This window comes from Salvelinus alpinus, chromosome 14 (assembly GCF_045679555.1).
Source record: "Salvelinus alpinus chromosome 14, SLU_Salpinus.1, whole genome shotgun sequence".
Classification (NCBI taxonomy): domain Eukaryota; kingdom Metazoa; phylum Chordata; class Actinopteri; order Salmoniformes; family Salmonidae; genus Salvelinus; species Salvelinus alpinus.
In genome coordinates this window covers 4,223,918-4,246,714 of record NC_092099.1, presented here as the reverse complement: position 1 = coordinate 4,246,714, position 22,797 = coordinate 4,223,918, and the positions used below count along the sequence as shown (strand labels likewise).

The following is a 22,797-nucleotide window of genomic DNA, read 5'->3' as shown; positions in this document are numbered from 1 at the left end:
TCAAGCTGATGAGATGATAAGGGGTCACCTGACTTGGGTGTAAATGATGGCTACAATCCAATTCCCATACCAGCATATGACTAAGAAAGAAGCAATGTATGGAACATGCATTCTAAGTAGTACGCTAGTGTAGAAATTGGAGGGGAGCCGATGTGTGCATGACTACTGTTCGTTGGTCTTTACAGCTTCTATGGCGACCTACAGGTGCCAGCTTCTTTACGTAATTCACGTAGTGCCCCATGGGCTATAACTCACCAGGTAGCGATCCCGACTGGTGTGAATGGATTAGGGGTTCTCATATGGAAATTAGCCTCTCTAAAGATTGTCCCGTAAAGCTTATCACAGTGAGGCTGAGTGGATCGATAATCAATCCACCGCAGAGGTGGCGTGCTTCTCTAAAGAGGGGGGCAATCAGACAGAGGATGAATTAGCCTATCAGGGGCGAACACACAAGATCAGTCGTGTGTGACGAATGGGATAGCGAATCGCTTCTTGGCAAAATGGAAGCATTTCGGGAAGAGAAGCTGCATTGTACACGCGACACATCACGCTGGAATGGTTGATGTTTTGACAGGACGGCGTTATGCTGAAACGTGTGCAATGCGCAATACATTCGTAATACATGTTCCTGTGACGAATTGTAATCTAAATGGTATCGGTTTGAATCAAATCAAATACATTTTTATTTGTCACATGTGCCGAATACAACTGGTGTAGACTTACGAGCCCTTCCCAACGATGCAGAGTTTTAAAAAATACAAGAAAATATAACACACAAGAATGGAGCTATATACAGGGAGTACCAGTACCAGGTCAATCCACAGAGGTACGAGGTATTTGAGGTAGATATGTACATGAAGGCAGGGTAAAGTCACTAGGCATAAAAATAGATGATAATAAGAGTAATAAAGAACAGAGTAGCAGCAGCGAATTATGAGTGTAAAAGTGTGTTTGTGTTGTGCCGGTAGGCATGTGTGTGTTATGTGTGTGTGTATGTGCATATGTATTGTATGTAAATGTACGTGGGTTTTGTGTGGGAGTGTCTATGTAGTGTGTGTGAGTGGGTGTGTATACAGTATATAGTCTAGTGAGTGTACGTAGGGTCAGTGCAAGATAGAGTCAGCGCAGATAGTGTGTGTACCATTAATTGACTATTTAGCGGTCTGGCTATTTAGGAGTCTTATGACGTGGGTAAAAGCTGCCTCGGAGCCTGTTGGTCGATGTGGATGGGGATGTGCTCTCCTCTCTTTCTCCTATGGTCCACGATCAGATCCTTGGTCTTACTGACATTGAGGGAGAGGTTGTTGTCCTGGCACCACACTGCTAAGTCTCTGACCTCCTCCCTGTAGGCTGTCAGTGATCAGACCTACCACTGTCGTGTCTTAAGCAAACTTGATGATGGTGTTGATGTCATGAGTGGCCACCCAGTTGTGGGTGAACAGGGAGTAGAGGAGGGGACTAAGAACACACACCTGAGGGGGATCAGCATTGAGGAAGTGTTGTTGCCTACACTCACCACCTGGGTCCGGCCCATCCCGAAGTCCAGGATCCAGTTGCAGAGGGAGGGGTTGAGTCCCAGGGACCCGAGCTTGGTGATGTAGTCTAAGAACAGCATTCTCACACAGTTATTTCACCTCTTGTCCAGCTGGGAGAGGGCACTAGGGAATATGGTGCAATTGAGATTTAATCATTTGTGAATCTGTTGGGACGGTATGCAAATTGGAGTGGGTTTAGGGTGTTTGGGATGATAGTCTTTCAAGGCACTTCATAATTACAGATGTGAGAGCTACAGGGCGAAGGTAATTTAGGCAGGTTGCCTTGGAGCTCTTGAGAACAGGGACAATGGTGGTCAGTTTGATACACGTTGGGATTACAGACCGGGACTAGGAAAGACTGAAAATGTCCGTGAAGACACCTGCCAGCTGGTGTACGCATGCTTTGAGAACGCGCCCTGGTATTTCATCTGAATGTTAACCTGTTGCTCACATCGGCCACGGAGGGCGAGATGACATAGTCATCCGGAATAACAGGGGCTTTCAAACAAGGCACAGTGTCATATTCATCAAAGCGAGCATAAAAGGCATTGAGCTTGTTTGTGAGTTCTGCATCGCTCGTTTGGGAATTCTGCATCACTGGGCAACTCAAAGGGTTTCCCTTTGTAATCCATTATCGTCTGCAAACCCTGCCACATACGACGGGCATTGGAGCCAGTGTAATAGGATTCCACCTTCCTCCTATATTGACCTTCTGCATGTCTGAAGTCTCGTCAGAGGTCGTCCATGTCCGGGTCCAGTTCCTTGTAAGCAGTAGCACTAGCCTTCAGCCCAGTGAGGATATTGCCTGTAATCCATGGTTTTTGGTTTGGATACGTTCCTATATTCACTGTGGGGACGATGTTGTCTATGCACTTATTGATGAAGCCTCTACCTGTTGTGTTAAACTCCTCGGTGCTACAGATGAATACTGGAACATATCCCAGTCTGTACTAGCCAAACAATTTTGTGACCTCGCATCTGCGTCATCTGACCACTTCCGTATTGAACGCATCACTAGAACTTCCTGTTTGAGCTTTTGTTTGTAAACAGGAAGCAGGAGAATGGTGTCATGGTCAAATTTGCAGAAGGGAGGAATAGGGAGGGCCTTGTATGTGTTTCTTCTGGTAGAATAGAAATGGTCCAAAAATATATATAATCATAATAATAATAATGTTAGCGCCCCTAGTGGTGCAGGAGACGTGTTGGTAGAAGTGAGGTAGGACGGTTTTTAGTCTCCCAGCGTTAAAGTCTCTGCTCAACCTGACCAGAAATGCTGCCTCGGTGTGAGTAGTTTATGGCCCCATACCATTTGGAATGGTTAAGCTTTAATAACCTTTTAAATTTGACGTTAGCGCAACTTTTACATTTTACGTTTGGAGAAACGAAGCGATACTGAGTTGGAGGAGTCAACGCAGGGTGTCAAAAACACTTTGAAATGTGACATTTGGAGCAACTTCTAAATTTGACATCTGGAACAACTTTGAAATTTGACATTTGGATAAACGTGAATACATGTCTAATTTTGCAGTGAGACTGTGAGAGCCTGTTGCATTAATAGTCCCAATAGGGTTTATGCTAACCACAATGTCTGAGCCCTGGTTGACAGATCAATGGAGGGATGGCCTCCATCATTGCTAGGTTGTCCACAGGGGGCAGAGAAGGATTGGGGATCAATAGCGCCAAGGAAACCCTACAGGAGGTACCAAGCCATGAGACCCTATGGACATCATGGTGAAAAGATAAGCCAATTTGAACAATCTAAAAATGTCAAGAGAATAATTGGTGTTTTGTAAATTAACTGAATTTAAATTCATAGTTTGGGGTTTAAATTATATAAACCCAAATCTTGATCATATTATTGATCATATGTTTGTCCCTTCTAGGTCCAGCATAAGACACAGGCTATTTCAGTGTTCACACAGCATTGACTACCATGGCTCACGACGAAAGGCTCTGAGAGAAGGGAATTTTGAAAGTCTACTTTTGTAAAGGATAATATCCTCTATCCGCCATTTTATCTGTTGATCTTAGTGTCCTATGGGATTGTACAATATCCCTCTCCTCTCTCCACTATCCATCACACATCCTTACTATTCCTCCTAGCACATGCAGTTTCTCCATGCAGTAGTTGTATTCTAAATGGCACCATATTCCCTAGTGCACTACCTTTGACCAGGGCCCATAGTGCTTTGGTCAAAAGTAGTGCACCATATCGGGAATAGGCCACCGTTTGGGACACAACCACAGTCTCACAGCTCTGCTTTACTGTACGTCATAAATAAGTGTCTTGTAAACCAATGACTCAGAAAACAGCTGCACACGGGTAATTATCTAGAATAAACAGAGGAATAAAGGAACGAGAGAGGAATGGAGGAGGGGACATGAAATGAATAGACCATAATAACTTCATTAAACTATGTTTTAATCACAATTAAATCTTGTCTAAAGGCATGCTAACCATACAACTCCACTAAGTTTGAGTTGTCAGTCTGTCCTTACAGATTGGTCCATTACTAATAATAACACAGGTCGGCCCATTGTTAATAATAACAGTGCAATAATGTGGCTGAGAACCAAAGTATATTCTTAGCCCTGTCTGGCCCCCTGCTAGCGGTGTGCCAGGCCAGCTCTGATGGTTTCCTCCGACCTTGTTGTTCATTACTTCTACTGCACACATTTTGTCTTGTCATAAAAAAAAGATTCCATCCTATTTCTTGAGACAATTTAGACTTTCTGATCATGTATCAATCATTTTTACCCCCTACAACCAGAAGAAATGTTGTTGTCTCAGGGCACCGCTGAGAAACACGTATCTTCCTCTATCTTTTTTTACTACAAAACCGAACCGCGCCATTTTCACATCTGTTGATGTTGGGGTGGTGCTGGAGATAATGAATATGAAGTTGAAAATGAATACAATTTCCCTTTAAGTGAAATATAGTAGAAACAAGCACTCTTTACATAAGAACATACAAGCTGTCCATAAACTAGTATTTCCCTGCCTCTAAAACCTGATTCTGGGGTTCATTCTTCCTTCTTGTCACTGTCCTCAGGGCTCCAGAGTGGCACAGCGGTCTAAGGCACTGCATCTCAGTGCACTACAGTCCCTGGTTCAAATCCAGGCTGTATCACATTCAGCTGTAATTTGGAGTCCCATAAGGTGGCGCACAATTGGCCCAGTGTCGCTGGGGTAGGCCGTCATTGTAAATAAGAATTTGTTCTTAACTGACTTGCCTAGTTAAATAAAAAAATCCTCAAACTCACTATCAGGGAGAATGATCCTAACTGCTCGATTAGGCTCCTTTCGCCCATAGAATTTGCCTGTGAATGTCAGAGGATATGTTGGCAAAAACATTGACCAAGGCCATCTTTTTACATCAAATTACATTCCTTTCATGAGTATGATATTGCCCTGAAAAGTAGCCTAACAGCACAATGTTGCCCTGAGGCAACAAAAATATATATACAAATTAAATATTTTCAAAACCTATCAAATATGCTTCGTTAGAGGTTCCTACACAAGTACATTTCATATGTTTTATTGTTTAAACATGCAAAAGAATGAAATGTACAGTATCTTACCCTTCACTCGCACTATGCGTTCGTGTGCGCTCTGCTTCCTGAAAGAAGGTCCCTCCCCCAATTGATTCATCATAACTTCTGCATCTCATTCGATTGTTTACAGACATGCCATCACATATTGTCATGTGTAGGGGAACAATGTATTACATGTGGGGGGGGGGGGGTGTTCTGTTACTTGAGGGCAACAATGTGCATCTACTAGAGGGTTACTGCACGAAGCTGGTCACCCACTAGCCCATGTGGACGCCGAGCTGCCTGACACTGACACTACATTAGAGATAGGAGAGAGCTGACTGTCTGACTGTCCACTGACTGTCCACTGGCCAGTGGTAGAAATTAGTTATGTAATTAAGCACCTGCAGAAGTCTGGGAACATGGGCCTATAATGACCTGCACCTATATTTACTCCTCACCTCTGGGTGACGTGCAGGTATGTGAAGTCAGGGGGCGCGAAATGGAACCCGAGTACAGCATTTGTGTCCCCAGTTGCTCAAATTTTTCTTGGTTTACTATTCTTGTGGTGACTTCTGGTCCCCACAAGTATAGTTAAACACATCCACACACACCACACACCACACACCACACACACACACACACACACACACACACACACACACACACACACACACACACACACACACACACACACACACACACACACACACAGTGTCTTCCTAGGCTGTACAAATCTAGTGCTACAAGTGCAGACTGCAAAATAGTACTACAACTGTTCTATTCAATGGTAAGTATTTAGTTAGAGTTTCTTTTTCACTACAATACTTGTGTTCAAACGTATGTACTGGCCACTGCTTGCTGTCATGTTAGAATTGTAGGGAATCCTGCCTTGACTTAAACTGCTGACAAATGTTTCTGGCTAGTGTAGGCCATTCCCTTTTATTGTCTTATGTGTCTGTGTACTGTGTCAGATTGTGGTCCCATTCAGTTTGACTGGATATTTCCGGCTACTGTGTCAGATTTGGCTGACCACTTCTAAGGTGTGGACAAGGACGTATTGTCCATGGTGAGTCTGTGGATTCTAAAATCAAAGGAAAATCAGATCATAACTTGGATGCATTTGAGTCATTCTAGCGAGAAAACGGAAGGGACTATGTCATGACGTTGCCCTCTTTGGGAAAAGCGAGCACCATCCCCCTCTCTCTGTCTCCTACAACCAGGCTGCTGTGGTCAGAGAGGTCATAAATTCCTGGAGGAGATTATCTCCTCATGGCCACAGTATAGAGAGAGAGTGAGTTTTCATAGAGAGAACAAAGGCATTTTTTCCCACCTCACAGAACTTGAGGTCCGAACAACATTTATGTTCTGGAGAAGGTATAAAAGATCGATGAAGAATCCAGCTACAAACTGGTCCGTTTGGTACAATTTTGTGAAATTCATGGGAGACAATACGGCCACATTACCATAACGCTGTTTATACAATAGCATCAGATATGAGGCTTACATCTAATTGTTGTGTAAGATGAATGAGTGAGGATGATACGGTTTGTGAAATTGTGTAATGTGATTTTGGACTGTTTAATGAAGGAAACTGCAATTCCCTTTGGAGTTTAACTAAATCAGAGGACCGCCCATGAGCACAGTTATGGTCTGGCGTCCTGGGACAGGCCCTTTTCTGCTCTTCCGAATAAAACCCCCACCCGGGTTTTCTATCACTAGACCAGCTTCCCGCGATAACGAGAGGGCCAAGGTTTGAGAGGAGACCGAGCTTACCTCAATTACGAGATGGCTAAAGGTTGCAGACCAGCTTACCACGAGAGGGCCAAGGTTTGAGTAGAGACCATAAACTTAAGGTTTGAGTAGATGGCTGAATCTTTTAACCATACCACGTGTTTAAACTCTTAGACTATCGATACCGACAGAATAAGAACAAGTCTTTGATATTAATTACTAGCCTGCAGCTAGGAATTCGGTATCATTGAACGCGAAGACCGACAACCGCCAAAACATCTATCCTATAACGACATGAATGAATGTCACTCTGAACTATCCATTCTAAACACGACAGAGAGAGAGAGAGGGCGGACAGACTCTCCAACAGAAACAAACTTTTCAACAGAGATCCCGACGACACATTTAGCGTAAATATATATATTGATTGCAATTGTTCCCGAATGAGTAAGCGTTCATGTGCAAAGGATTAGCATTTCAATTGTTATAATTATCACTCTGTCTAACAAGCCGCCATACCGGTTTAGCCCACTAGGGCACATCCCCCTATCATTTCTTTGTAACCATATATTGTTTGTTTGTTATGCATTTCTGTGAATTACTTAGTTAGTAAATAAATTATTTTAAGACAATTGATGTATGGATGACTCATAGTGAAGACTGGGTTTGTGCAGATAACCAACAATTTACGACGTTTGGAATGAGACTAACGTGAGGTAAATAATAATTCATTCATTCGAAGACTAATTGATCTGATATTAAATTATCTGAAAGTTATATTAGGAAAATGATAACTTTGTAATCTGAATATTTTCCTTGGTTCCCCCGACTTCCTAGTTAATTACAATTACATGATTAATCAGTTTAATCGCGTAATAATAATTACAGATAATTTTTGATAAAGATAAGTCTTCAGTTTTAATGATGCCAAAGACACGACACCATATTTCAATACCATTATCTTTTATGAGGGGATTTGAAAAGTTATTTTATATGATATCATCTAAAGATAGGTAAAGAAAATGACCTACAGTACAACCTTCTGGATGAATGATATGATCTGATTTTACTTGAGTTCTTTTAGATATTACAATGCATTCAGAAAGTATTCAGACCCCTTGACTTTTTCCACATTTTGTTACGTTACAGCCTTATTCTAAAATGTATTAACCTCTCTTGGGCACGTGAGACGGTAGCGTCCCACGTCTTCAACAGCCAGTGAAACTGCTGGGCGCCAAATTCAAATACAGAAATACTCATTATAAAAATTCAGAAAACAAAACATATTTTACATAGGTTTAAAGATTAACTTCTTGTGAATCCAACCACGGTGTCAGATTTAAAAAATGCTTTATGGCGAAAGCATACATTACGATTATGAGAACATAGCCCACAAGACAAATCATCATCATCATTCTTAAATGGAAGAAGTTTGGAAGCACCAAGACTCTTTCTTAGAGCTGGCCGGCTGGCTAAACTGAGCAATCGGGGGAGAAGGGCCTTGGTCAGTGAGGTGACCAAGAACCCGATGGTCACTCTGACAGAGCTCCAGAGTTCGTCTGTGGAGATGGGAAAACCTTCAAGCAGGACAACGATCTCTGCAGCACTCCACCAATCAGGCCTTTATGGTAGAGTGGCCAGACGGAAGCAACTCCTCAGTAAAAGACACATAACAGCCCGCTTGGAGTTTGCCAAAAGGCACCTAAAGACTCTCATACCATGAGAAATAAGATTCTCTGGTCTTATGAAACCAAGATTGAACTCTTTGGCCTGAATGCCAAGCATCACGTCTGGTAAAAACCTGGCACCATGCCTATGGTGAAGCATAGTGGCGGCAGCATCATGCTGTGGGGATGTTTTTCAGCGGCAAGGACTGGGAGACTAGTCAGGATCAAGGGAAAGATACGCTGAGCAATGTGCAGAGATATTCGTTGATGAAAATATGGTCCAGACCGCTCAGGACCTCAGACTGCGGCGAAGGTTCCCCTTCCAAAAGAACAATGATTGTAAGCACATAGCCAAGACAATGTCCTTGAGTGGCCCAGGCAGAGCCTGGACTTGAACCTGATCGAACATCTCTGGAGAGACCTGAAAATAGCTGTGCAGCGACGCTCCCCATCCAACCTGGCAGAGCTTGAGAGGATCTGCAGAGAAGAATGGGAGAAACTTTGAGAGCAGCGTGGACCAGATAGAACAAGACAGGAATGATAAATAGGAAAGTTTGTGCCAAAATAAAAAACACCCAAAGCACTAGGGACTTGTCTCCAGCATCCTCGCAAAGAATCACTCTGTTTCACGCTACCGACTCTTGTATAAGATGCTGTTCTCTATTCCTCCCCAAACACTCCCTGTCCTAAGTTACCCATAGTTTTTTTCTTTCTTTTTTTATTCATATTGATGCAATCTAAGTTTGTCCATGCATCACCTCCAACCTTTCATGTTTGGCCTAAATCGAGCACTGAAACGAAACAGGTGCCTTCCGCGGTCTCCGTTTTAAGCTTTAAGATACCAAAAAAAAGCCACTCTGCACTCAGCTCCACCACAATACTGCGTGAGATTGGTCTTCTGAAGGATCTCATTTCGACAGGGTCACTTCCTTGATGTGGCAAGTAAATTTGACAATTGTAAAAAGGTGCCACAAACAAACAAGTGCAGGAGTTAGATGAAGAAAATGCCTGCAGTCTGACTGAACAGTGAATTGAAGGAGGGAGGACAATCTCTAAAAGAAACCAACAGGCTGTGAAAATAACCTTTACACAGGAAAGTATGAGACTTATGAGCAAACTCAACTCCAGCCACTTAGGTTTGCTAACGCGAACATTTCACAACGACCAATAGAAGTAAAACAATGCAACACTGCCCCAGGCTTGTCAGGGGTTGTAACAGTCTTTTGGGAGTAATAACATGTACATGGTTAAAAATGTGTCTGGTTCGCTGTTTGCATAAACAGTTCCATCACAGTTATCTGGAGAATACAATAAATCCTATTTCTCCATGTCCCCGTTTTGCGAGCCATGATATAGAAACAGAAATCCCCCCTCGTCTTCAAATTATTCTGGAGAACTCTCTCATCCCTCTCCCAACAGAAGAGAAGAAATTAGACGGAGTTTATTGCCCTAGATACAAAAGAACTAGATTGAAAAGGGGAGAGATGATTGAACTCCCTTTTATTTTGTGGTGAGTCCTTTGTGCCAGGCAGCTCAGTCACTCTGATCCTATCTGTATTCTCTCATACTTTGTTCGCCGAGGATTTCTCACACAAAATAATATGATTCAAAACCAGGGATGCTCAAAGGGCCTTCCGTCTCCTCTATCTGAAAGCCTACCAGACTCACTCTTTTATTCCTCTTATTTGTCCAAAAAATAGAATTCTGCTCAGCATCAAGTTGCGTAATCTCTGTCGTTGTGTTGATAATTGACTCATTATGGTGAAAAGGAGAGGAAGAGTTGATAATACATTACTCAGATTTCATGAACCTGAAGTCGTGCTAAAACTAGGAGAAATGAGCTCCGCAAGAAGTTGAAAGGACACTTCAAAAAAGCCGGGTTTCACCGAATTTCCCATTCCATTTTTAAATCTTGCTCACTAAAAGTACACTCTCCCATTACTTGAATACAATCTCCAAGGCATTGGCTGGGATTGTAAGTGCACTATAATCAAATACACCTGACGGAGGGAAAAGGTGGATCATGAGCTCCCACACTCAGAACGAAAGACAGTGTGCAGTAAATGGCAGGAATAGAGACACAGTTGAAATCGGAAGGTTACATACACTTAGGTTGGAGTCATTAAAACTCGTTATTCAACCACTCCACAAATTTCTTGTTGACAAACTATAGTTTTGGCAAGTCGGTTAGGACATCTACTTTGTGCATCACACAAGTCATTTTTCCAACAATTGTTTACAGACAGATTATTTCACTTATAATTCAATGTATCACAATTCCAGTGGGTCAGAAGTTTACATACACTAAGTTGACTGTGCCTTTAAACAGCTTGGGAAATTCCAGAAAATTATGTCATGGCTTTAGGAGCTTCTGATAAGCTAATTTACATCATTTTAGTCAATTGGAGGTGTACCTGTGGATGTATTTCAAGGCCTACCTTCAAACTCACGGCCTCTTTGCTTGACATCATGGGAAAATCAAAAGAAATCAGTCAAGACCTCAGAAAAAATAATTGTAAGTATAAACACCATGGGACCACGCAGCCGTCATACCGCTCAGGAAGGAGATGCGCTCTGTCTCCTAGAGATGAACGTACTTTGGTGGGAAAAGTGCAAATCAATCCCAGAACAACAGCAAAATACCTTGTGAAGATGCTGGAGGAAACAGGTACAAAAGTATCTATATCCACAGTAAAATGAGTCCTATATCGACATAACCTGAAAGGCCGCTCAGCAAGGAAGAAGCCACTGCTCCAAAACCTCCATAAAAAAGCCAGACTACGGTTTGCAACTGCACATGAGGAAAAAGATCGTACTTCTTGGAAAAATGTCCTCTGGTCTGATGAAACAAAAATAAAACTGTTTGGCCATAATGACCATCGTTATCTTTGGAGGAAAAAGGGGGAGGCTTGCAAGCCGAAGAACACCATCCCAACCGTGAAGAACGGGGTGGCAGCATCATGTTGTGGGGGTGATTTGCTGCAGGACTGGTGCACTTCACAAAATAGATGGCATCATGAGGAGGATAATTATGTGGATATATTGAAGCAACATCTCAAGACATCAGTCAGGAAGTTAAAGCTTGGTCGCAAATGGGTCTTCCAAATGAACAATGACCCCAAGCATACATCCAAAGTTGTGGCAAAATGGCTTAAGGACAACAAAGTCAAGGTATTGGAGAGGCCATCACAAAGCCCTGACCTCAATCCTATAGAAAATGTGCGGTCAGAACTGAAAAGGCGTGTGCGAGCAAGCAGGCCTACAAACCTGACTCAGTTACAGCAGCGCTGTCAGGAGGAATGGGCCAGAATTCACCCAACTTATTGTGGGAAGCTTATGGAAGGCTACAGGACATGTTTGAACCAAGTTAAACAATTTAAAGGGAATGCTATCAAATACTAATTGAGCGTATGTAAACTTCTGACCCACTGGGAATGTGATGAAAGAAATAAAAGCTTAAATAAATAATTCTCTCTACTATTATTCTGACATGTCACATTCTTAAAATAAAGTGATGATCCTAACTGACCTAAAACAGAGAATTTTTACTAGGATTAAATGTCAGGAATTGTGAAAAACTATGTATGTATGTAAACTTCCAACTTCAACTGTAACTTGCTTTCAGGGGAGGATGAAAAAGAGATAAAATAGGAGAAGGAGGTGGGGGGGGGGGGGTGAGGTGTGTTTTCGCTAGCTATGGTTATACGAGTAATTCACACACCAGAGAACAGCAAGAGAACTGAGTGTGAGTGAGTGTGTGGCTGGTTGGATGGCAAGGGCCTAATCACAAAGCCCATTAGCACAGAAATGAGCTGCAAATTGAGCAGAAGAGCATTCTGAATGCTGGAGCAGTGTTAAACTGTTCCATGTGGATGGGAACACTATTTTCCCATTTGACATATTTATTTTGCACACCAATATATACACTGCGTACACAAAACATTAAGAACACCTGCTCTGTTCGTGACATAAACTAACTGGGTGATTCCAGGTGAAAGATATGATCCCTTATTTATTACATCCACTTCAATCAGTGTAGATGAAGGGGAAGTGACAGGTAAAATAAGGATTTTTAAGCATTGAGACAATTGAGACATGGATTGTGTATGTTTGACATTCAGAGGGTGAATGGGCAAGACAAAATATTTAAATGCCTTTGAACAGGGTTTGGTAGTAGGTGCCAGGTGCACTGGTTTGTGTCAAGAACTGCAACGTTGCTGGGTTTTTTCACATTCAACAGTTTCCCGTGTGTATCAAGAATGGTTCAGCACCCTCAGGACATCCAGCCAACTTGACACAACTGTGGGAAGCATTGGAGTCCCTGTGTAACGCTTTTGACTCCTTGTAGAGTCCATGCCCCGACGAATTGAGGCTGTTCTGAGGGCAAAAGGGGGTGCAACTGAATATTAGGAATGTGCTCTTAATGTTTGGTTTAGTCCGTGTACAAGGTTTAACGTATTTCTATGTATTCCAAGGTCTTTGTCGAAGGAGCTCGAAAGCAGATTCCCACTCAACGTGTTTAAGCATTTCACATCACATTCTATGTTGCTTTTTTAAGACTAAAGCGTTATCAAAATATACATGTTGATAAAGGGACGGCGGAAGAATCAGATATTAGGAAAGATGGATTGAGAGAGCAAGACAGAGGGGGAGAGAGAGAGCAAGTGAAAGCCAACGAAGAGAGCCGAGAGCAAATTGTGCAGATCAAGTCCACATACTAGCCACCCCACTGCCTCACCATCATCTGACATCGATCATCATCAATTCATCTAACTCCATCGGGTTGCCAGAAGCACCAGTCTCCACCATGAGTGGGCACACTGTTAATCTACCTAATTGTTTGTATACTTTTATTTTTTAAATCTTTATCTGTAGGCCTACACTGCAATACAACTTTTAGCTGTGAATGTGTAGCCTACGAGATGAAATGAACCAATGAAAAAATCAACCTCTATATATTTACAGGTAACTGCCAAAATAAAGGAAACGGCAGATGCATCCACACAGGTGTGATTCCTGAGTTAATTAAGCAATCATGCTTCGGGTCATTATTTTGGCTACCATGGCTGAAGAAGAAAAAAAGATCTCTGTGACTTTGAAAGAGGGTTTTAAAGGGTGTGTGTGTGTCTGCGTGTGCGTGTGTGTCAGTTACCGGATCTCAACACAATTGAACATGTATGGGAGATTCTGTAGCGGCGCCTGAGACAGTGTTTTTCCACCGCCCTCAACAAAACACCAAATGGAATTTTGTTGAAGAATTATGTGGCGCATCCCTCTATCAGAGTTCCAGACACTTGTAGAGTCTATACCAAGGCGCATTGAAGCTGTTCTGGCGGCTCGTGGTGGCCTAGCCTCGTCGAGAAACAGGCTTCCCTAAAATAGGAAGCCTGGAGAAGTTCATGGCAAGAAAATAGCTAAATAGGGGTGGCAACCAGGTGTCAATCTGTGACGCCTTGCAACACGTCAAACCAATCAAATGCCTTGCTCGAGCGGAGCTCCAATGGTGCTCACTAGATTTGTGTCATAGGTGCAACAGTGTGTGAGGATGGCCGGGAAATCGCAGATTAAAACCCCATCAAAATATCTTGATTTATGTCAATTTTGTGTATAGAGCACACTTCTGGAAAAACAGAATTCGTTTTTTACCCCCCCCATGTTTTCTTCCATTTTCTGCAAAGTTGCAAACTATCATATGAAACAACATAAAAATGTGTCCTTCTCAGTCTGAAAACAGTGACGAACAAACACATAGCACCAACGGGCATGTGGGGAGGGTTCTTGAAATGTAGCATCCAATCAAAACGTTACCGCTTGGAGCCAGCGGATCAATAAACTGTTTTTGCAATACAAAGTTACCTCCAAGGGTGGCGTGACAACAATTTGATTTTGTAGGTGTGGCAACGTGAGACTAGTGGTGGCCCAATGCCCTATTAAGACACGTTATGTAATGCGTTGTGTAGCATCCATAATGTAGATTCATTCCCAATCCCTACCGTAAATTCCCTAAACACAATCCATAGACTCTAGGTTAATCCTCTCCACTGTAATTCCCTTCATGGCTTTAGCCAAGCAGTGATTTTAAAGTCTTACGGAATTCCATCGGAATACCTGCCTGCCTGCCGCTGGAAAACCGTGCCTCTATCCTCTGCACTTAATGAATGAGGACAGCAAGGGGAATGAGAATTCAGTGTCCCTGATGCTCGATGTGGGATGGGAAGACACGAGAGGGATTTTAGGGCACTGATCCTGATGGATCTCCCGATCTGGGAGACGAGGTTAGGAAGTTCCTCGTCCTGATTAATATAGCTAACTAGGATTAGAAATGAAAGGAAATGAAAAGAGAGAGGAGATTAGGGGGAACTGAGAGGAGAGGAGAAGAGAGAGAAGAGGAGGCAAGGAAATAGAAATACAGGTAGTCGAAGATGGAGAAGGGAAGAGAAAAGTGGAGATGAGAGAGGAAAAGAGGGTTGTGGGTGGAATGGTGTCTATTTGTCCTTGGGTGGAGTGTTATCTTAATTCAATTTGATTATATTTGTTTCTAATCATTTCTAGTCGAACAACTGTATTTTCTGCTTGTGTGGCATTTAGGACATAAAAGCATGACACACACAGGTCAAGCAAATAATAAATGAAGAAACAGTCAATACACATTACATGCAAAAATTGGTCCAGCTAGGACATGTAACCATCTTTGTTATCATATCACATTATGCATTTTAGAGACGAGAGAGAAGAGGGTGGTGATTGGAGTGGGGTTTTATCGTCTTCGAGGCTGCCTGCCATGAGGATGGCTAGTGTATTTTACAGAGGAAAAGTCAATACCGCAGGCAGGCCACTGACACCGCAGTCTGTTACAACTGGCCATGAGTAAGAAAAGGTAGCTCATGACGACACAAACGAGTTACCTTGAGAACACACTGTTCAAAATGGGACCTGTGGTTATAGAGCAACTATGCGAAGTAGACACTGAGTGTACAAAACATTGAGACGCACTTTCCATGACATAGACTGACTGACAAGGTGGATCCAGGTGAAAGCTATGATCCTTTATTGATGTCACTTTAATCCACCTTAATCATTGTAGACGAAGGGGAGGTAACGGGTTTAAGAATGACAATTGAGACATGGATTGTGTATGTGTGCCATTCAGAGGGTGAATGGGCAAGACAAAATATTGAAGTGCCTTTGAACGGGGTATGGTATTTGGTGCCAGGCGCACCAGTTTGCATCAAGACCTGCAACTCTGCTGGGATTTCCACGCTCAACAGTTTCCCGTGTGTATCAAGAATGGTCCACCACCCAAAGGACATCCAGCCAACTTAACACAACTGTAGGAAGCATTGGAGTCAACATGGGCCAGCATCCCTGTGGAACACTTTCGACACCTTGTAGAGTCCATACCCCGAAGAATTGAGGCTGTTCTAAGGGCAAAAGTGGGGGATGCAACTCAGTATTAGGAATTTGTACACTTTGTGTTTAAGTCACGCTCTCAAACATTCATATCACTGCACAGGAGCATTAACAAATCATGAAATGTAAACTATTTGCTGTATAAAGATAAACCACGATTGTGTTTCTATCAATTTTCTTTTCCCAAGTAATCACCAAAGCATTAGGCTCTTTGGACCAGATATACTTAGAGTTTGCACCAGATGTAACGTTTTTTTTTGCCAAAAAGATTCAAATATGAGCCTGTCTTCATTGACACATCATACTGTATTCCTTCTCATAACCTTTATTTGACTTTGTTCGGTCTTCAATTCTTAATTCCAATTTAGAAAAAAACATGCTGACATTTTGCATCTAAAATAAAATGTACACAATACAATAAAATATAAATATGTTATTCTACACAGCATCACAAACTGTCTCTCCATTTCCATTTTGCACCATTTATAGTTTTTCTTGATGCATGGACCGGAAATATCTAGTTGATGTGATTCTAGAGGTACTTGATGTGATTAATATAAATCTATATGCATGACACCGTTGTGTAATGGGATTTCTCACCTTCTCTGCAGAGCAATTAGCCTTGAAATACTGCAGTAAACATTCTTAACACCTACATTGCTCTGGAAACGAAGAGAAGGTCGACATCTTCCCGTTAGAATAAACAGTGGGATTTGATATTGTGTGTTTGTGTTTTTATGTGTGTGTGTGTGTGTGTGTGTGTGTGTGTGTGTGTGTGTGTGTGTGTGTGTGTGTGTGTGTGTGTGTGTGTGTGTGTGTGTGTGTGTGTGTGTATGTGTGTGTGCGCGTCTCTAAAATGAATAATGTGATATGATAACAAAGGTGTGTGAGCTGGATATACAGTGCCTTCAGAAAGTATTGAGACCCCTTGACTTTGCCACATTTTGTTACTTATTCTAAAAAAGATTACAAAAAAAAATATTATACTTATTTACATAAGTATTCAGACCCTTTGCTATGAGACTCAAAATTGAGCTCAGCTGCATCCTGTTTCCATTGATCATCCTTGAGATGTTTCTACAACTTGCTTGGAGTCCATCTGTGGTAAATTCTATTGATTGGACATGATTTGGAAAGGCACGCACCTGTCTATATAAGGTCCCACAGTTGACAGTGCATGTCAGAGAAAACACCAAGCCATGAGGTCGAAGGAACTGTTCGTAGAGCTCCAAGACAGGATTGTGTCGAGGCGACAGTGCATGTCAGAGCAAAAACCAAGCCATAAGGTCGAAGGAACTGTTCGTAGAGCTCCAAGACAGGATTGTGTCGAGGCACAGACCTGGGGAAGGTTACCAAAACATTTCTGCAACATTGAAGGTCCCCAAGAACACAGTGGCCCCCAAAATTCTTAAATAGAAGAAGTTTGGAACCACCAAGACTCGTCCTAGAGCTGGCCGCCCGGCCAAACTGAGCAATCGGGGGAGAAGGGCCTTGGTCAGGGAGGTGACCAAGAACCCAATGGTCACTCTGAAAGAGCTATAGAGTTCCTCTGTGGAGATGGGAGAACCTTCCAGAAGGACAACTATCTCAACAGTACTCCACCAATCAGGCCTTTATGGTAGAGTGGGCAGACGGAAGAAACTCCTCTGCAAAAGGAACATGACAGCCCGCTTGCAGTTTGCCAAAAGGCACCGTAAGACTCTCAGACCATGAGAAACAAGATTCTCTGGTCTGATGAAACCAAGATTTAACTTTTTTGCCTGAATCCCAAGCATCACGTCTGGAGGAAACCTGGCACCATCCCTACGGTGAAGCATGGTGGTGGCAGTATCATGCTGTGGGGATGTTTTTCAACAGCAGGGACTGGAAGAGTAGTCAGGACCGAGGCAAAGATGAACGGAGCAAAGTACAGAGAGATCCTTGATGAAAATCTGCTCCAGAGTGCTCAGGACCTCAGACTGGGGCGAAGGTTCACCTTCCAACAGAACAATGACCCTAATCACACAACTAAGACAATGCAGGAATGGCTTTGGGACAAGTCTCTGAATGTCTCTGAAAGTCTCTGAAAAAAGTGGAAAAAGTCAAGGGATCTGAATACTTTCCGAATGCTCTGAATACTCACTTGCATGTAATGTATATTGACTGTTTCTTGAATTATTATTTGCATGACCTGTGTGTGTCATTCCTTCATGCCTTAAATATTACAAAAGCTGAAAATACAGTTGAATGAAACAGAATAAAATGGAATAGAATAGACTGTTACTCACTGATGTGTACAGATGGCCCTCCCCGTTCATGGAGATGTATAACCCTGTCTTCACAGACTGAATCGCAACAACTCGGAGACCCACAGGAATCAAGTTGAACAAAGCTGGAAGACAGAAAGATGGAAAGAGCGGCAGAGGGGGACAGAGTCAGTGACAGGCGGAGATAGAGACAGACAGACAGACAGACAGACAGACAGACAGACAGACAGACAGACAGGCAGACAGGCAGACAGACAGACAGGCAGACAGGCAGACAGGCAGACAGACCAATTCCCCATTCAAACCACTGGAGAAAACCCTTCACAACATTTCCCGCCAAGATAGTACTGCCAAAGGGGGCGGTGTTGCAATCTACTGCAATCTACTGCAATCTACTGCAATCTCACTTGTCATCTCCCGTCTGGACTACTGCAACTCGCTGTTGGCTGGGCTCCCTGCCTGTGCCATTAAACCCCTACAACTCATCCAGAACGCTGCAGCCCGTCTGGTGTTCAACCTTCCCAAGTTCTCTCACGTCACCCCGCTCCTCCGCTCTCTCCACTGGCTTCCAGTTGAAGCTCGCATCCGCTACAAGACCATGGTGCTTGCCTACGGAGCTGTGAGGGGAACGGCACCTCCGTACCTTCAGGCTCTGATCAGGCCCTACACCCAAACAAGGGCACTGCGTTCATCCACCTCTGGCCTGCTCGCCTCCCTACCTCTGAGGAAGTACAGCTCCCGCTCAGCCCAGTCAAAACTGTTCGCTGCTCTGGCACCCCAATGGTGGAACAAACTCCCCCACGACGCCAGGTCAGCGGAGTCAATCACCACCTTCCGGAAACACCTGAAACACCACCTCTTTAAGGAATACCTAGGATAGGATAAAGTAATCCTTCTAACCCCCCCCCCCCCCCTTAAAAGAGTTAGATGCACTATTGTAAAGTGGTTGTTCCACTGGATATCATAAGGTGAATGCACCAACTTGTAAGTCGCTCTGGATAAGAGCGTCTGCTAAATGACTTAAATGTAAATGAGATAGCCTGCAGAGTTCTGTCTTACTATCCAGGTCTGTACCCAAACAATTCGAGCTTCTAGTTTTAAAAATCCACCTTTCCAGAAACAAGTAACCTCCAGACGAGCTTCAATGCCATACAACTCTCCTTCCGTGGCCTCCAACTGCTCTTAAATGCAAGTAAAACTAAATGCATGCTCTTCAACCGGTCGCTGTTTGCACCTACCCGCCCGTCCAGCATCACTACTCTGGACGGTTCTGACTTAGAATATGTGGACAACTACAAATACCTAGGTGTCTGGTTAGAATGTAAACTCTCCTTCCAGACTCGCATTAAGCATCTCCAATCCAAAATTAAATCTAGAATCGGCTTCCTATTTCGCAACAAAGCATCCTTCACTCATGCTGCCAAACATACCCTCGTAAAACTGACTATCCTACTGATCCTCGACTTCGGCGATGTCATTTACTGTCACAACTTCCACCGAAGTCGGCTCCTCTCCTTGTTCAAGCGGCGTTCGGCGTCACCAGTCTTCTAGCCATCGTCGATCCACTTTTCATTTTCCATTTGTTTTGTCTTGTTTTCCTACACACCTGGTTTTCATTTCCCTCATGAATTGTTGTGTATTTAACCCTCTGTTCCCCCCATGTCTTTGTGTGGAATTGGTTGTTGTAAGTGCTTGAGCACATGTTTACTGGTGCGCGTCGGGTTTTGTACCCATGTTGGTTATTTCTTTATGCCGTTGGTTTTGCAATTAAACTGCTCCGGCTATTACCTTGTTCTGCTCTCCTGCGTCTGACTTCCCTGCCACCAGTTACGCACCCCTTACATTTACAAAATAACTTCCAACTCTACCCAACAAATTGGATGTAGTATATCACAGTGCGATCCGTTTTGTCACCATAGCCCCATATACTACCCACCACTACGACCTGTACGCTCTCGTTGGCTGGCCCTCGCTTCATACTCGTCGCCAAACCCACTGGCTCCAGGTCATCTACAAGTCTCTGCTAGGTAAAGTCCCGCCTTATCTCAGCTGACTGGTCACCATAGCAGCACCCACCCGTAGCACGCACTTCAGCAGGTATATCTCACTAGTCACCCCCAAAGTCATCTTCTGCACATCAATCACTCCAGTGTCTAATTGGTATATTGTAATTACTTCGCCACCATGGCCTATTTATTGCCTTACCACCCTTATCTTACCTCATTTGCACACACTGTATATAGATTTTCTTCAACTGTATTATTGACTGTATGTTTTGTTTATTCCATGTGTAACTCCGTGTTGTTGTAAGTGTCGAACTGCTTTGCTTTATTCTTGGCCAGGTCGCAGTTGTAAATGAGAACTTGTTCTCAACTAGCCTACCTGGTTAAATAAAGGTGAAAAATAAATAAATAAATAAATAAACAGTAATCTCAAATAGTCTTTTCAATACAGGACTGTCGTTACAATTGCTTTACAGAAACCTGGTAAAATTAAGTTTGTAATGTGGCTAGCCACTGGATGGCTCTGAATGCACTGTCAGCATGCAGTCAATGCTATTAACTACTTTTGGAGCTAACTAGTGGTCTCAAATCGTATCCTGATGTCGACAGCAGATAAACGTTATATTCATAATTTAGCTAACTTAGCTAATTAAAATATATTTAGCTAATTAACATAACTTAGCTAATTAACATACAAAACATGTTAGCTATATTACCCTGCTAGCTAGTTAGCGTTAGCAAAATGTTCAATGGATGTCAATTAAAGCTAGTAGTGCTGAGTGATTAGTGCTTTTTTGAGATCGGTTCGGTTTCCGTTCAAGAATTATTTTATTTTTTTACACTAAATGCATTATGAAATAATTGCATTTAAATAAATGACAGCTTCCCTCAGACATCACCTGCCCTTTTCCTGACACTGACAGTGGGTTGAATGCTGTAACAACACAGAATAAAACAATTCCCAAGAGCACCATGATGGTTGTGAATTTCCATTACTGCTTATCGTTTATTAACCATCATTTAAGCACATGAATTACTTCACATTAATAATATATTTCAGCTGTGTATATAACTTATAATTTTTATGACTTAATTATTTTCATTCCTTGAGTCATCATCTCATCTCTGCTCAGGTAGTAGCAACCAGCCATCCAGACAACCATCTCACGTTATCGCTGTGCTCCCCATTGAATGAGTCATCCTAATTAACTAGGCTAGTAGTAGCTAGCTGGCTGCCAAAATCATTTTACTAGATCTTCAAAGTAGACTGCTTATTACCGACTACCTCAACTATCAATCAGGTCGAGCTACCTCACTGTCTCTTTCCCTCTCGTTGTTGTGTTGTGTCATTCCTCTCTCATGCGGCAGTCTCATATGGTCTGTGTGTGTATCCGCCTCTGTCCATGGCCGGAAAGAACAGGCGCAATGGATTCTATCTAGAGAAAAGAAGTGTTGAGCTCACCAAAAAATAAATACATGGAATTCAAGTAACTGAACCCCCCCAAAAATAAAGATATTTCGGTTAATCTCTCAGCACTAAGAGCTAGCTAACCAGCTAGCAAACAATGTAACAAAAGTATAATCTTGTTACATTGATGGACCTGGGAAGTAGCACTGGAAAAACCGGAGCCACCACAGGAGCGTGGCTGATTTAATAGGTCCTTTTTGGCCGCAGAACACACTTTGGCCCTGTTAGGTAATGGCCATTGTTTTGTTTGTACTGATTGAGAAATAACAGGGCTAGTCTTGGCGGCGACACTAAGCTTTCGCATGCCAAATGGCACCCTATTCCCAACATAGTACACTAGTTTTGTGTAGAGCCCTATAGGTTGTACCGATGTATAGGGGATAGGGTGCCATTTGGGATACAGCCAGTGTGTGTATGGCTGATTTAGATGCACAGTATTAAGCTCTCCTGACCATTTGAGGTAATTGGTATTGGCGTGGATGTACAGTAGGTAGAGCATAGTGAGGGATGTGAGACGTACAGTGCCTTCGGAAAGTATTCAGACCCCAAGACTTTTCCCACATTTTGTTATGTTACAGGCTTATTCTGAAATGTATTCAATAGTTTTTTCCCCCTCATCAATCTGCACACAATACCCCTTAATGACAAAGCAAAAACAGGTTTTTAGAAATTTAAAACAACTGAAATATCACATTTACATAAGTATTCAGACCCGTTACTCAGTACTAGGAAGAGTCTTGGTGGTTCCAAACTTCTTCCATTTAAGAATGATGGAGGCCACTGTGTTCTTGGCAACCTTCAATGCTGCAGAAATGTTTTGGTACCCTTCCTCAGATCTGTACCTCGACACAATCCTGTCTCTGAGCTCTTCCTGCGACTCATGGTTTGGTTTTTGCTCTGACATGCACTGTCAACTGTGGGACCTTATATAGACATGTGTGTGCCTTTCCAAATCATGTCCAATCAATTGAATTTACCACAGGTGAACTCCAATCAAGTTGTTGAAACATCTCAAGGATGATCAATGGAAACAGGATGCCCCTGAACTCAATTTCGAGTCTCATAGCAAAGGGTCTGAATACTTAGGTAAATAAGGTATTTCTGTAGTTTTTTATACATTTGCAAACACTTCTAAAAACCTGTTTTCACTTCGTCATTATGGGTTATTGTGTGTAGAACGCTGAGGATTTTTGTTTTTAT

The 22,797-nt window shown here is 42.7% G+C and overlaps 1 protein-coding gene across 2 annotated transcripts in view; it reads right to left on the bottom strand.

Annotated features, from left to right (window-relative positions):
* The window catches only part of fgf14 (fibroblast growth factor 14), a 329,652-nt gene that overhangs the window by 59,237 nt on the left and 247,618 nt on the right, over positions 1-22,797 (bottom strand). For both annotated transcript variants that reach the window (XM_071341954.1, XM_071341955.1), the window contains exon 3: positions 18,148-18,251. In XM_071341954.1, the coding sequence (XP_071198055.1) occupies positions 18,148-18,251 (104 nt within the window). The remainder of the gene's footprint in view (positions 1-18,147; positions 18,252-22,797) is intronic.